The sequence below is a fragment of the Spodoptera frugiperda genome, chromosome 7, assembly GCF_023101765.2.
Source record: "Spodoptera frugiperda isolate SF20-4 chromosome 7, AGI-APGP_CSIRO_Sfru_2.0, whole genome shotgun sequence".
Taxonomy (NCBI): domain Eukaryota; kingdom Metazoa; phylum Arthropoda; class Insecta; order Lepidoptera; family Noctuidae; genus Spodoptera; species Spodoptera frugiperda.
In genome coordinates, this window is record NC_064218.1 from 2,561,157 (window position 1) to 2,574,964 (window position 13,808).

Sequence of the window (13,808 nt, forward strand, 5' to 3'; positions counted from 1 at the left end):
ATTTAGGCGAATCAGCACGGTGCTTCTACTGAACCTATATTCTTATTGGTCAAAGAATATTAAAGCATAATTTCTATTGGCTATATACTGTAATGGACTTTAAAGCGAAAACTGGTACAAAATCACACACAAATGAAAACTAATTTGAAACAAATATAATCCCAACAATTAAAAAACATTTTTTCAAGTATTATCATTACAGTTGAAAATTATTTTATTTGTATTTACTTTCTTATTTTGGTTTATTGGTAACAGTAAAACGGTTTTAGTGTTATGACTTAGCGTATAACGAAACGTAGTTCGATGACATTAGCTTGTTTTCTTTGACAAATCTGAATTCCTCGATTCTTGTGGCCAATAGGAGCAGAGCAAGTTTTGTTTACGCGGTGTTCTAGCCAATCAAAAAAGGGAATACAAATTTATTTTTTTCTACCATTTTCTAATTGTAACGGAGACGCCATTTTGCAAGCGTCACTTGGCGGCGTGTCGGGTATCCGCATTTTGACCCGAAATACCTTTGTTAGAATCATAATATTGTTTTGTTTCGTATAATATGTCTTATCAATCAAGTGTAGCTCAAGACTCTTTAGCTGCGGCACAATTAGAGATGACCGGTAACCCCAACGCTTTGGCCTTGCGTCGGCCATTCGACCCGGTGGCGCACGATTTAGAAGCTAGTTTTCGATTGACACGATTTGCTGACTTGAAAGGAAGAAGCTGCAAAGTTCCCCAAGATGTTCTTGGTAAACTTGTGGAATCGTTACAACAGGACTACTCCCAGCAAGAGGATCAATTTATGCATGTGGCGATCCCGCGCATCGGTATCGGCTTGGACTGTTCGGTAACGCCACTCAGACATGGAGGGCTTTGTTTGGTCCAAACCACCGACTTCTTCTACCCTCTGGTTGACGACCCCTATATGATGGGTAAAATCGCTTGTGCTAACGTACTAAGCGACCTGTACGCGATGGGTGTTACGGAATGTGACAATATGCTTATGCTGCTCGGCGTGTCAACAAAGATGACTGAGAAGGAGCGTGATGTTGTGATTCCTCTAATTATGCGTGGATTCAAAGACTCTGCCTTAGAGGCTGGCACCTCTGTCACTGGTGGACAGACGGTCATTAACCCTTGGTGTGCAATTGGTGGGGTAGCCACCACAATCTGCCAACCCAATGAATATATTGTTCCTGATAATGCTGTTATGGGTGATGTACTTGTGTTAACTAAACCCTTGGGTACCCAAGTAGCTGTAAATGCTCATCAGTGGCTTGATCAACCTGAACGCTGGAATCGTATCAAGTTGGTAGTGTCTGAAGAGGATGTTCGTAAGGCTTATCACCGAGCAATGGATTCTATGAGCAGGCTCAATCGTATTGCTGCTCGTTTAATGCATAAATACAATGCTCATGGTTCCACAGATGTTACTGGCTTTGGCCTGTTAGGTCATGCACAGAACCTGGCTTCTCATCAGAAGAATGAGGTTTCATTTGTTATTCATAACTTACCAGTGATTGCCAAAATGGCAGCAGTAGCCAAGGCATGTGGCAATATGTTCCAACTTTTGCAAGGGCATGCTCCCGAGACATCAGGTGGTCTGCTCATCTGCTTGCCCCGTGAACAAGCTGCAGCATATTGCAAAGACATTGAGAAGCAAGAAGGCTACCAGGCATGGATCATAGGAATTGTTGAGAAAGGCAACCGCACTGCTCGCATCATTGATAAGCCACGAGTCATTGAAGTTCCTGCTAAAGATTAAATAAAGTTCAGTTTCAGACAATTACAAATTTTATATTTTCTAAGTAATTAATTCTTGAGAACTGGATAAATTTAAAAATTTTATTTTGAATTTATTATGTATAACTTGGATCTTAAGTATTTTAGTTTGAGAGTTTGATTTCCACTGTTTTCTTGTAAGATAAGTTACTTAAGGTATAATTGTTGTAAGAAAGCTTCTAGGAAACTCAATCTAGTGACTATTTTGGTGTTTATAAATCTAGATAAGATATCATAAATGAAAAGAGAATAATTCCATTAGGTACACGTAACCTATTTGTTTGCAGCTTGTGGAATGTTTCTGCAACTTGTGAGATAAGTATAATGATTAGAATAAAGTTATTTTTCAGTCAATTTGTAGTTTTATTTTAATTCAGTAAATTAATAACCTTGACTATTTATTCTGAATACAATATTCAATTTTCCAAAACAGTAGTTATATTTTTTTATGACTTGTTGCATAGTAGTCCACAACAAAAGAGTTACTAGCTACAAAGCCCAAGGCAAACAATAAAAACACTTGTATTATCATAATTAGAACTTTATTCGTCTGTTTCTAGTAAATTATGAATAACACAGCTATCAGCAAGCTGGGCCCAAAGAAAATACAATATAATCCACTGTCATGCAATTATAAATTTAATTTTGTTTCTATGACCTACATACATTTATTGCCAAAAAGGTTTAATTGCTAATTATAAGGCTGGTAGCACATGACAAACATATTCACTAGCTAATGTGGAGCACATAGTACACTAATATGGGATGTACAGTAATTGTGTTCACTACTATAAATATTATATAACAGCAATCACATTTTATTCTAGCATGTGCACTCATTTACTGAATAATTTTGATACTACTAAATTTAAAATCACAAATCACCTATTACACAGCGATTATGGAATATTGATAACTTAAAATGGTGATAAAAATACACTATAATGTAGAATATCTACAATTGGAAATGTTAAGCTATGTAAATAAGTTCTAATTTTATTGAAGTTTGAATTTTCATTAACGAAACACGTCACAAAAACAAAATATGATTTTAAAATTGAGTTATCAATATTCCACAGTACAATCTATTTCAGACAGTTGAAATTAATACATAATATACTTTTTATATTATCATAAATAGCATCAAAATTAATATTTGCAGTACTGCTTTCAAAATACTCAAATAAATTAATTCAGTAGTCATTATAAAGTATATATTTAGTGCCCTAAACATCTAATAAGACATCTTTCATGAACCTCTGCCTGATGCATGGCACAGTACACTCAAGTACTCCAACACATTTAGTCAACTTATGTGCCTAGCTAATGAGAACTACTCATTGGCACAGATACAGCATAAGTTCACCATTTTAGTACATTCATTTTTGAAAAATATAATAGTCAAGACAACAAGTAATTATTTAGCACATCTGTAATAAAATCAATTTCAAAAATTATAACACTACAGTAACAAATGTAGTCCCAAACAATATTGCATAACTCAAGAATATTACGGAGGCACTAAAATTACTGAACACATTCTTAATTTTAGAATATTAAAATTATTTATACTATCAGATGAATTTAGATTCAAAGATATGAAACCTCCAAGAAGGTATATGTTGAGTAAAAAAAAAACTTATGAATAAAACATGGAATGAATATAATTCATACTTTGATTTTCAATATTCAATATCCACTGAAATATAAATAACTTACAGCCACACTTGAGAACAAATTAGTTCAAAGATCCGTTGTAATGGCACTTGACTGTCAGATGTAATTTCTCAGAAGACATGAGACCAATACATTGAGAATCAATGTATAATTTGACCTAAGATGTGGAATACAAATGTTACAAAAATGCCATACACTTGAAAGTCTATAACTGAAGCACAAACTAACTGGCTGACTTGTTGGCCGGTCTTCAGTTTAGTGGTGAGTTTAGACAAGGCCTCTTGCGAGGTCGATTGTCGTCGCCATTCTGTTCAATGTGGCTGTGGTCACGCTTTTTTGGTGAATTGTTGTTCTGAAATTGAGAAATTGGATTTTATTACAAAAATAAGTACATAATCTCTTTAGAAAGTATATAATCCCACTTATTTATTGTTGCAGAAAAGTGGATTGGTAATCTTATTGGTTTTATTCATTACTCAGTATTCTGATATCTTGTCTACAAAAGGTGAAAGGTTTATCTCCTATAATAGTTAATAGCACAGCTGAAGAAAATACCTACCCAATCGGGAATACCAGGTGTGATGCATCAGATATAAAAGATAAAAAAATTACTACTGTGTAATCAATAGACAACATTTAACAATATGTAGGTGCAACGGAATGACTATTTTTTAATTTTTTATTCTATATCTATCTTAACCTATGTAGTCTGTCAATAATCAACACAACATCATGCCTTTTAACCCCAAAAGTAGTAGGCAGAGATATACACTGCACAATGTACACCCACTTTTTATCATATGTGTTATTAGGCAAAATTCCAGACTCCTTGTTACCACAGAGACATTTTCGAAAAACCGAAATAATCTCAGTAATACTTTGCCCGACTCGGGAATCGAACCTGAGACCTGTCTGACCAACAAGGTGTTTTATCTTTTTGCAGCTACATATATTATTGTTAAAAAGCAACAAACAAAACTTATAAATTAATGAAATTTAAATGAATGAAAATAGCTTCTATAAACACTATCTACTTTGTAAATGTGTCACTATGTACTGCAAGTTGCAACAGGTTTCCTATGAAATGCGACAAGTCTCCTGCAAGTTGTGACAAGTATTAACCAACTAACTTGATTTTATAAAACATTGATGGTCAGTCTATTATTCACTTGCTGACATTTTCAAATGGCATAATCTAAATTATCAATATGTAACCAACATGTTTTGAACTAACCCGTAAAGTTTGATGCTTTAAATTTTTAAAACACAAATTCCGACCTATAAAACTATCCTCAATGTTTTAAAATCATTTTAAATCATATTAATATTCACTATTTGCTGTACTTTGATGATTAAATTGGGAATAAACATTCAGTTTTCTTTATAAAATGTAAATCTAGGCTAAGTGCTGTGTTTAACATTATAAAATAAGGTTAAAAGAAGTTTGCTTACAGGAATCAATATAAAAAGAATCTTTACCTTTTTCTCCCATTGCTGATGAAGATACCTTAACAGTATATTTGTCTTTTCTGTTACAATTACTGAAAAAGAAACAAATTCACTAGATTAATGTATGTATAATTAGTCCACATTATGAAAAGTAATGAATGAATAGATAATAATTATCTAAATAAATATAGGTTATGTTTTATCAAGATCAACGTGATTAGTGTTAATTCGAATGCTGCTATAAATAAACAATCTCATTAACTCTTACTAGAATCGTATACTCAACTTTGCTCAGACGGTATATCCTTAGTTGGTAAATATATTGACGGTCTTTTCGAACAGTTTCTAATCCCATGGTCCGTATTGAATAATGTGAAGTTGTGCTCGTCGTACGACGGTAGATCCTTCAGGAATTCCATCACCGACTGCCGAAATATCACAATTCAATCAAACACTATTGAAAGGTACAACATCAAGGCCCAAGCATGGTGCGCAATACAATCACTTTTTGCCGATATTTGGATCCAACTTCCGCACTTACCATAGTAATCCTACAATGATATGGTCAGAGCTCGTTATTTAACAATCAACAATTTGACAAATCAAACAATAAAGCCAAAATAATCAAAAATAAAATTCTCAACGATCGCTTCCACCAGCAACCAGATGAGAATGACAGCTAGAACTAATGTTGCCGCATGCAAATAAAAAGCTAAAGAAAAGAGTGTTTTTGTAACGAAAATAATAAAAATAAGATTTACTGATTTTTTTAATTACTTGGTATTAAAATTAACTGAATATTTTTACTTCTTAATTTACCACGAAACAACAAAACTTTAAAAGTACACCTCAGCGAATAAAAATTATATTATTCTGAAAAGCCAACTTCAACTGAATGGTAACATTATTGCAACATATTAAAAAAAAACTTATAAGCGGGAATTTCAAATGGTTCTATTTTCCTTATATTTAAAAGTGAGCCGTTAGTTTAAAATTTAAAGTTAAAAATTAATTTAATTTCCATAATTAATATTAAACATGTACAGTTTAGTTAATACTAATTTTAACAGAACTTATAACCCAAGTGGACGACAAAATGCTTTATCGGATATCAAAAAGCTGCTTACTTCCCGGGATACAACTGCACAAAACAAGGCTTGTGGATATTTGATCGAGGTCATTAGCCGTTATAACAAGAATTCAAACGAAGGTGCTCGTATGGTGGAGTACTTACTCGACAATGACATAACTGTGTTCCTATGTGAAGCTACCTCAAACCTAGATTTTACGCTGTTTAGGTAGATATGAATTTTTCTTATGTAATTTGATGTTGTACTATGTACACACAATAAAGTGTGTGAAAGTAGAATTAGATGCTGAGACATGAATTAATTAAATCTAATTACTTACCTTACGAATATAATATTAACTAAAATACTTAATTTTTCTTTCACTGATTTTCTTAATCTACCTTCAAAAAAATTATAGAAACATATCAATGAAATTAATTAAATTAACTGTTTGCCGTCCATTGGTCGTACTCTCAGCTTGTTTATAAATCCCGGTGCGACTCAAAACTAATAGAGCATTCTCGAACTATTTACTTGAGTGAACCCGTGAGCCGTAAGATTAATTCTTCTTTTTTTATTATTTATTTATTTATTTAGGAACTTTTTCTTAAACATCCTCAGATCAATCCTATCATGTCTCCGGCTTCTATGGCGTTCTCATCAGTTCTTTGCGGACGAGCACGCTGCGCACGCAATGACAGCCGTGTTGCGTGCCCTAGCGCACTACGCAGGGAGTGGTTCCAAGCCTCCTGTGGACGCCTGCCTGCATTTCTTGTGTGACTTGTTGAATGGGTAAGAATTTAAGAAATACTTAAGAAGAAAGAAAGTGACTTTTAAGTGTGGGAGAGCCATGCTTCATCACGAATGGGCCGGCTCGACCGCAGTGATACCACAGCCTCACAGAAAACCGACGTGAAACAACGCTTGCGTTGTGTGAGTGAGGTTACCGGAAGCCCAATTACCCCCTTCCCAATCTTCCCGATTCCTAAATTCCTAACCCTCAAAAGATCGGCAACGCACTTGTAACGCCTCTGGTGTTTCAAGTGTTCATGGGCGGAGGGGATTGCTTACCATCAGGTGATCCGTCTGCTTCTTTACTGGTTTATTCCATAAAAAAGTAAGAACCTACCTACTTTAAGCACTTTTTAAATTCTTTTTACAGGGTGTCTGCGAACAAGACCACTCCACCTCTTTCACACCAAAGCGCTTACAGTGCTGTACAGCTGTTAGCTTGTCTAAACGCTCTAGCTACTCATATCAGTACAAATCCAAATACGATTTTATCAAGCGCTTTAGTGCTTCACGCGCTGATTTCTTACCAACCGGAGAACTTGACCATAAACACGAATACAGCATCAGCTTTACTGGAAGTTTTGAAGAAATGGTTCAGCTTGCTTATGGGGACGTTGAACCATTCCATGCTGGTGGGGGACAATGGAATTTCTGGAATGTTCTACGTCGTCATTTGTCAAATTGGTCTGGATGTCTTTGGGTAAGAAGCATTTTATTACTTATCTTATGACACTGTATTTTTTTGCACATTGAATGTCACATTAATACTTACCTATGTTATTTGTACCTACCTGGTTTATTTGGCATTAGAACTTAAATAATGAAGACCTCTAAATAGTACCTGTAGAGTCTTACTTTATTGGTTACTTAACACAGTCCTTAGCAATGGTTTTCGGAATAAAATCATTATTAAGGAATAGTTTTTATAATCATCAAAATGTCTTTGAGTGTGGCAGTTACTTCCTTAATTCACCGGACGCCAGTTATTAACACAATTTCACCAGGAACTATTTCACTAAACGACTTAAATATGACCGTAATAATTTTCTAGACTAATAAAACTGGTCGGTCGGGATCGGAAAGCGGACTTTGTGCAGACGATACTGAGCGATGATCACGAGATAAATGCTCTGAGGCAATGTGCCGGACATTTGGGAGAGGCGGTTAGGCTTGTGGTAGCTGAGCTCATTTCGTTTACAAAGGTGAGTGCTCTTTATTTCTTTTTTCTTCGTGGTTATTTATTTCTATGGTATTTTAAATTGTTTAAGTGTGAGCCATGCTTCGCCATGGGCCGGTTCAACGGACGTGAAACAACGCTTGCGTTGTATTTCGTTGTGTGAGTAAGGTTACCGGAGTCCAATTAGCCCCCTTCCCAATTTTCTCAATCCCTGACTCCCCAACAACTCTTAAATTCCTAACCTCCAGAAGGGCGGCAACGCACTTGTAACGCCTCTGGTGTTTCGAGTGTCCAAGGGCGGCTGCAATTGCTTGCACGGTGATCCGTCAGCCCGTTTACCGGCTTATCCATAAAGATATTGAATCGTATTTCTGCTTACACAACTGAGATAATCACGGTCCTCATATTCTAGGAACATCAAAACCAAATCTCTACAGAAGAATACAACGTATTCCTAAAGTTATTACTCATATTTTTCTACGACAATAGAAACAATGAGTACTTGATAGATTTCTGTGATTTGCTATTTTCGAAAGGATATCTCATGATGCTGCCACAGGTGCAAATAAATAGGTGAGTTTAGTAATCAGACTAATAGTAGGTAATTAGCACCATACTAATTGGTCTTAGAATAAAATCTTCTCGTAAACAGCCAAAAAATTATGGTCCCAATATCGGTCCTTGAGAAAACTTTACTTACCCAGAAAATCAGTGTAAAATTTTGTTCATCAGACTGATAAAGTTGTCGAGGTACGTCTACAGAAGGACCTAAATTACATTTGCTTTTCAGAAACGATGTGTCCGTCCGTAAAGTAAGCACACTAGTGCTAGGAGAAATGCTAAAAGTTCTAGCTGAAAAATATCTTAATGTGAACGATGTACAGAATAGTGACACTTGTGCTAAGGATATTCACGTGAGTAAAGATCACTCAAGACTCAGTAATATGTATTAAAATTCAAATCAGTATTTCTTTAATTGCCATGACCTTTTCCTAACTAGCTTCAGCATTGAGTTTTAATCAGAAACTACATAATCAGTGTGTTTCAGTGGTTATTTGCAAAAAATGTATCGGTTATTTTATTAGGTTAACCTAAAACTAAAGTTTAAAATTCCTCTTTCAATCATCTTGAAAATGTCTCTACATTTTCATACACTACACTATACATGTTAATATTTTCTTTGCAGATGGGCTTAGTAGAGCTACAATATGGAATAGAGAAACCTCATCGCATTGGTTCTCAACTGCAGAAAAACCAACCTTATAGTTTACTCATTTACATCTACTTCTACTGCCAGTCTTCAGAAAAGTATTGGAATATTTATTAAAATTAATCAGGGACTATTTACTTCAAATATGTTTTCTACCGCATTTCACAAACCGGATTTATGTTTTAATTCTCTTCAGCCCAGAAGAAGCAACAGCACCACTTCTACCGTACCTAGTAGAGCATATTCTGAAACTGCCCAAATCGTTCAAGCCACCTGCTTACATTATAAAGGCACTGTGGCTCGTATTCGCAGTGAGTATCTATTGTCTGATGAATTATAGAAAGCAAACTTATTGCCACACACAATGCCATTTCAGACACCGCGATATTAAAGAGAGCTAAAGAAACTTAAATATGTATATAGAAGGGTCAATTACTTCCTAAATCACAAGTTTCTCGGCAGATGTCAACAATATCGAATGGCTCACTGGAATCTCTAGGCGAGAGAGTGTACCTGGAGAAGGCGACGGATCGTTTAATAGCAATGTTATACCCAGACCCATCGGTTTACTACACACATAACCCCGCGATATTGCTTTGGGCTTTCACCTCGCAAAGGATTTCGCATTGTGTTAGGTTACATGTGGTAAGTTTGGAACTGATACTGGTACAACAAGATGTCTTGTTCCTAAATAATTATTGTTATCAATTTTTTTTATTTAAAAATTATAATCAGAAATACAAATGAAAAGAGTCTTCGATAAATGGTTAATGACTGTGAAAAATAAAAACTTAAGTCTAGATAAGTCCTTACCCATTTCCCATTGCTAATTAACATAATGTATATAGGTACCTAAGATAAAGGAGCTTTCATAAAATCTCTAATGAAATCGCTCAAAAGCGATCGACACCTGTAGAGGCTGTAAATACAGACTAAAAAGGAATATAGTCACTTTCTGAATGCATAATTTCATTTTTAGCTATCCCAATGGTTCAAATCCGAAGACTCATTACCAGCAGACCTTACAACCCAGCCAATAGTTTGGGAACTTCTCTTGAACATTTTGATACAATGCAATGACAAAACTATAGTGGCTAACTGTATGGAAGCTCTCCACGTGTGTTTGGAAGACGGCGACGATGACTCTAGGCAGGACTTCGCTGGACTGATTTGGTCTATGCTCCCTAATGTCTTGTCTAAAGTCTTGATAGACACTGAATATCAAATAGGTTTTTATATCACGTTCTAAATTGTTCTACCACTCTACCTCATTATACGAGTACTGATCCACAATAACCACTCTCACATCTTCAGAGAGAAATGTTTCCTTACTTATTTCATTTTCTTTGTTTGCGGCTTCTTCATTTACATTATCCTCAACCTAATTGTCTTTTTCGTTACATCAACCTAAGTTTTCATTATCATTTGTTACTTTATTTCGAAATATTTTATCTCAAGAAAATTCTTTCAGACACAAACATCTGCCACTTCTTAGACCTAGCAACAACTCTACCGCCTCTAGAAATAGACCAAATAGTGTGTCTAAAGACTGCGGTGCTTATAACCGCTATATTCTCAAAGAATCTTCCAGAACATTGTGAAGAAAGCACTAAGCATCATTATGAATACGTTTGTTTGAAACTTGGTCTATATTTGCTGAGTTTGGCTAATAGTCAGAATGATAATCGAGGTGAGAAAGACACTGCTAAAGGAATTTGAATCAAAAGTTCTTTGTTGAAGTAGTATTATTGTTTGTTTCAGTTCTCTTAACTTACACAAATCGAGTAGGATTTCTGCAATCAGTACTTGCTGCAGCTGACAGTACAAATGAAAACGTGGCTTGTGCAGCTTTGCAGCTTCTCTCTTACGTCATTCACTACTTCACAAAGAATAATTATCAGGCAAGTTTTTTATGATCCCTAAAGCTATCCTAATTAAGTGTCGTTATAAGATGGGTCTTTTGTCGATCCCACTTTAAACCTTTCCAAAATTTTGATAACTATTGTTTGTTTACAATTAATCGCAATGCAGTTTAAGACCTCTAGACGACAAGATTTTGAGAAATCGACAATTTTAAAACCCAAAACTTTCACTAGATCATCTTTTTGATTCCTGAGTTGACTTTTAGCCAAAATCAGTGCTGCAGATACAGACACACTTGATTATAAAGACTTTAAAACGGGACAGTACTAGTGAGAGAGGGGCTTCCTTGCTGCAATTGGTGTATATGGTGCTAAATACGGGAGCATCATCACCATTAGCTTTGGCGTATAGTGTGGAGGAACAACCGACTGTGAACATGCAGTGTAATGCGTTAAGAGCTCTGATGTTGAGGATACAACTGATGCTTTGTTGTAGGGTAAGTAGGAATAATTTGATCATGATATAAATGTGACTGTGACATCTCTGGTATTGCAGGTGCCCATAGGCGGCGCTGATCACTTACCATTTGGTAATCTGGCTGCTCGTTTGCCCCCTATTTCATAAAAAAAAAAAAAATCTCAGCCTTAACCGTTTACTCACTAAAAACGAAACTATACAATGACTAATTTGCATTGGCGTCTCCCAGACTGCTTTACAAAAGAGCTCATGTTTTATTAGCCAAAGTGATATTGGAAATTGAAACGATGTACTCATATTCTTATAGGATTCCAAAAACCAATCAACAGCTGGCTGGAAGACCCTAAGCTCTATATTCAAACATGCTATAGTCACAAAGAACGATACAAAATTGATAGCCACACTAACATCCCAACCTTGGACGCACACATTGATACAATTTCAACTAACGCAAGACTTAACACCAGAATTTTTAACGTTCACACAAAATTGGCTGACTTTGCTAAAAATAACGATAAAAAAGTGCCAAGAGATGAACAAAATGCAGCTTTGTAAGCAAAGTCTGGTGATCAAAACGATGGTGTTGATGAAGAAGAATTTGGTCATAGAGGGCGCTTTGAAAGAAATGAGCGAAAAGGTCCTGGTGATTGTCGATGACATTTTAGAAGACGCTAAAGTTAAGTATTAACTATTTGTTGATTTAATGTTTCTGTTAATTAAAGAGGTAGAATAGAATGGTTACACATTTGTTTTAATTTACTGAATCACCTACTGTACTTATTTTTGATACGATCCAACATTTCGAAACACTTGATACTTTTACAGAATTCACAATGAATGGTATTCGCAGTTCGTAACACCATTTCCTACAAAAAGTCAATTTAGTAAGCGATTGCGTAATCTTTGGCAACTAAATAGCCCTTACCGAAAGGGATTCGATTACGAAGTTTTCCATTATAAGATACATTGTATTCAAACGTAACGTGTATGCAAAATTACTAATTAACTTTCTATTTTAACGATTGTCCAAAATATTCCGGAACAACTTTCCATGCATCGCTTTCCAAAGGACGAGAGAAATTATATATCGTACAGCCCATAGGTGTTGGTACTCGATTGGCATAGGAATGAGCGTGAAAAGCGAATACAATAGATATTAATTTATTTATCGATGCAGTTAACGCCTGCGTATTTATATGCTGACAATTTATATGGGGTTTTATAATATTGATAGATAGAGAAAGCATTGGGTTCGGTTAAGGCACTTAATATGATTTATCTTTCACAGCTTTTGAGACATTCCGTTATTTCATTACTTCATTTATTATTATGAATACCAACTCCAAAAAATCCCTTTCATCTGCACTGTAGATTTGAATTTATTGGATTTGAAGTAATAAAAATAAATAATTTTAATGGTAATTCGTGGCACGGTGACACTTCACACAGCTGTTAATCATTAAGCTACTACTCCGAGCGTGCATCTTAATTTATTTAACCGCCATTTATTAAAAGTGTCAGATAACAGAGAAATGGTCGTATTACCATAACAGGTGTTATCTAATAATAAGATGTGAAGAACTTTGGAAAATGGAAAATCTCTAATGGTAGGTACTTTCCTAAGATTGCGTGTTGTCGTGTTTAGCAGCACTTGCGCTACTGGACCAGTGGGCACAATCATCCTACACGCAAATAAAATCACTTATCAGGTTACTATAAGAACTTGTGCTATTAACTGACAATTTCGAAATGAAAACCCAAAAGATTCTATTTCTCAGCAGTCACAATTGCAACCAAACCAACGCAGTTGATCCGATCGAATTTGATGAATGATTCGAAACATTTTTTAAATGCGTGGTTATCCTTCGGGACCCCCTCTTAAATCTTAATGTGATGTATTCTTTAACGAAATAATTGTATGACTATGATCTAATAAACCCTTGCGATAGCGTTAAGACCAAGTTCTAAAAAATACAGACAACCTTCAAAAACATAAAATATTTACCAAAGCTTCGAATATGATAGACACTGATAAACCTACATTAAAAATGTTCACGATAGAACTATATTTGGCCTCATCTATATAAGGGATAGAAGATCACAGCACAATTTATTAAGTTCAAATTTAGTAGACAGCGCTGCTGCCCGGTCTCTATTCCCTTAATCAGCTCTAATGATACACGCGGGAAGTAAATGTAGGACCCTGTTTTGCGAAAACAAATTGATATCACTCTATGTTATCAGTATCACTGTGCTGGAGAAAGCAGATGATAATGCTTGAAGCGTGACGCGTTAATGTTGCTTGCAAATTCTACAA

General features: G+C 35.3%; 4 protein-coding genes across 6 annotated transcripts in view; 3 read left to right on the forward strand and 1 right to left on the reverse strand.

Annotated features, from left to right (window-relative positions):
• The window catches only part of LOC118266017 (NADH dehydrogenase [ubiquinone] iron-sulfur protein 5), a 124,920-nt gene that overhangs the window by 66,402 nt on the left and 44,710 nt on the right, over positions 1-13,808 (forward strand). The window lies entirely within an intron of this gene.
• Positions 435-2,130, forward strand: LOC118266429 (inactive selenide, water dikinase-like protein). The gene has a single exon (XM_035579886.2). It carries the CDS (start codon positions 554-556, stop codon positions 1,757-1,759), a length of 1,206 nt encoding a protein of 401 aa, XP_035435779.1. The 5' UTR covers positions 435-553; the 3' UTR covers positions 1,760-2,130.
• LOC118266430 (DET1- and DDB1-associated protein 1) lies at positions 2,297-5,607 on the reverse strand. The gene is made up of 4 exons (XM_035579887.2): positions 5,444-5,607; positions 5,189-5,327; positions 4,933-4,994; positions 2,297-3,805 (listed from the first exon to the last, which is right to left on the reverse strand). The coding sequence occupies exons 1-4, from the start codon at positions 5,444-5,446 to the stop codon at positions 3,704-3,706; spliced, it is 306 nt and encodes a 101-aa protein (XP_035435780.1). The 5' UTR covers positions 5,447-5,607; the 3' UTR covers positions 2,297-3,703.
• Positions 5,899-12,192, forward strand: LOC118266431 (uncharacterized). The gene is made up of 14 exons (XM_035579888.2): positions 5,899-6,200; positions 6,594-6,764; positions 7,135-7,464; positions 7,816-7,966; positions 8,354-8,514; positions 8,732-8,855; positions 9,128-9,249; positions 9,348-9,462; positions 9,614-9,796; positions 10,131-10,380; positions 10,623-10,841; positions 10,913-11,052; positions 11,280-11,510; positions 11,799-12,192. The coding sequence occupies exons 1-14, from the start codon at positions 5,941-5,943 to the stop codon at positions 12,177-12,179; spliced, it is 2,838 nt and encodes a 945-aa protein (XP_035435781.2). The 5' UTR covers positions 5,899-5,940; the 3' UTR covers positions 12,180-12,192.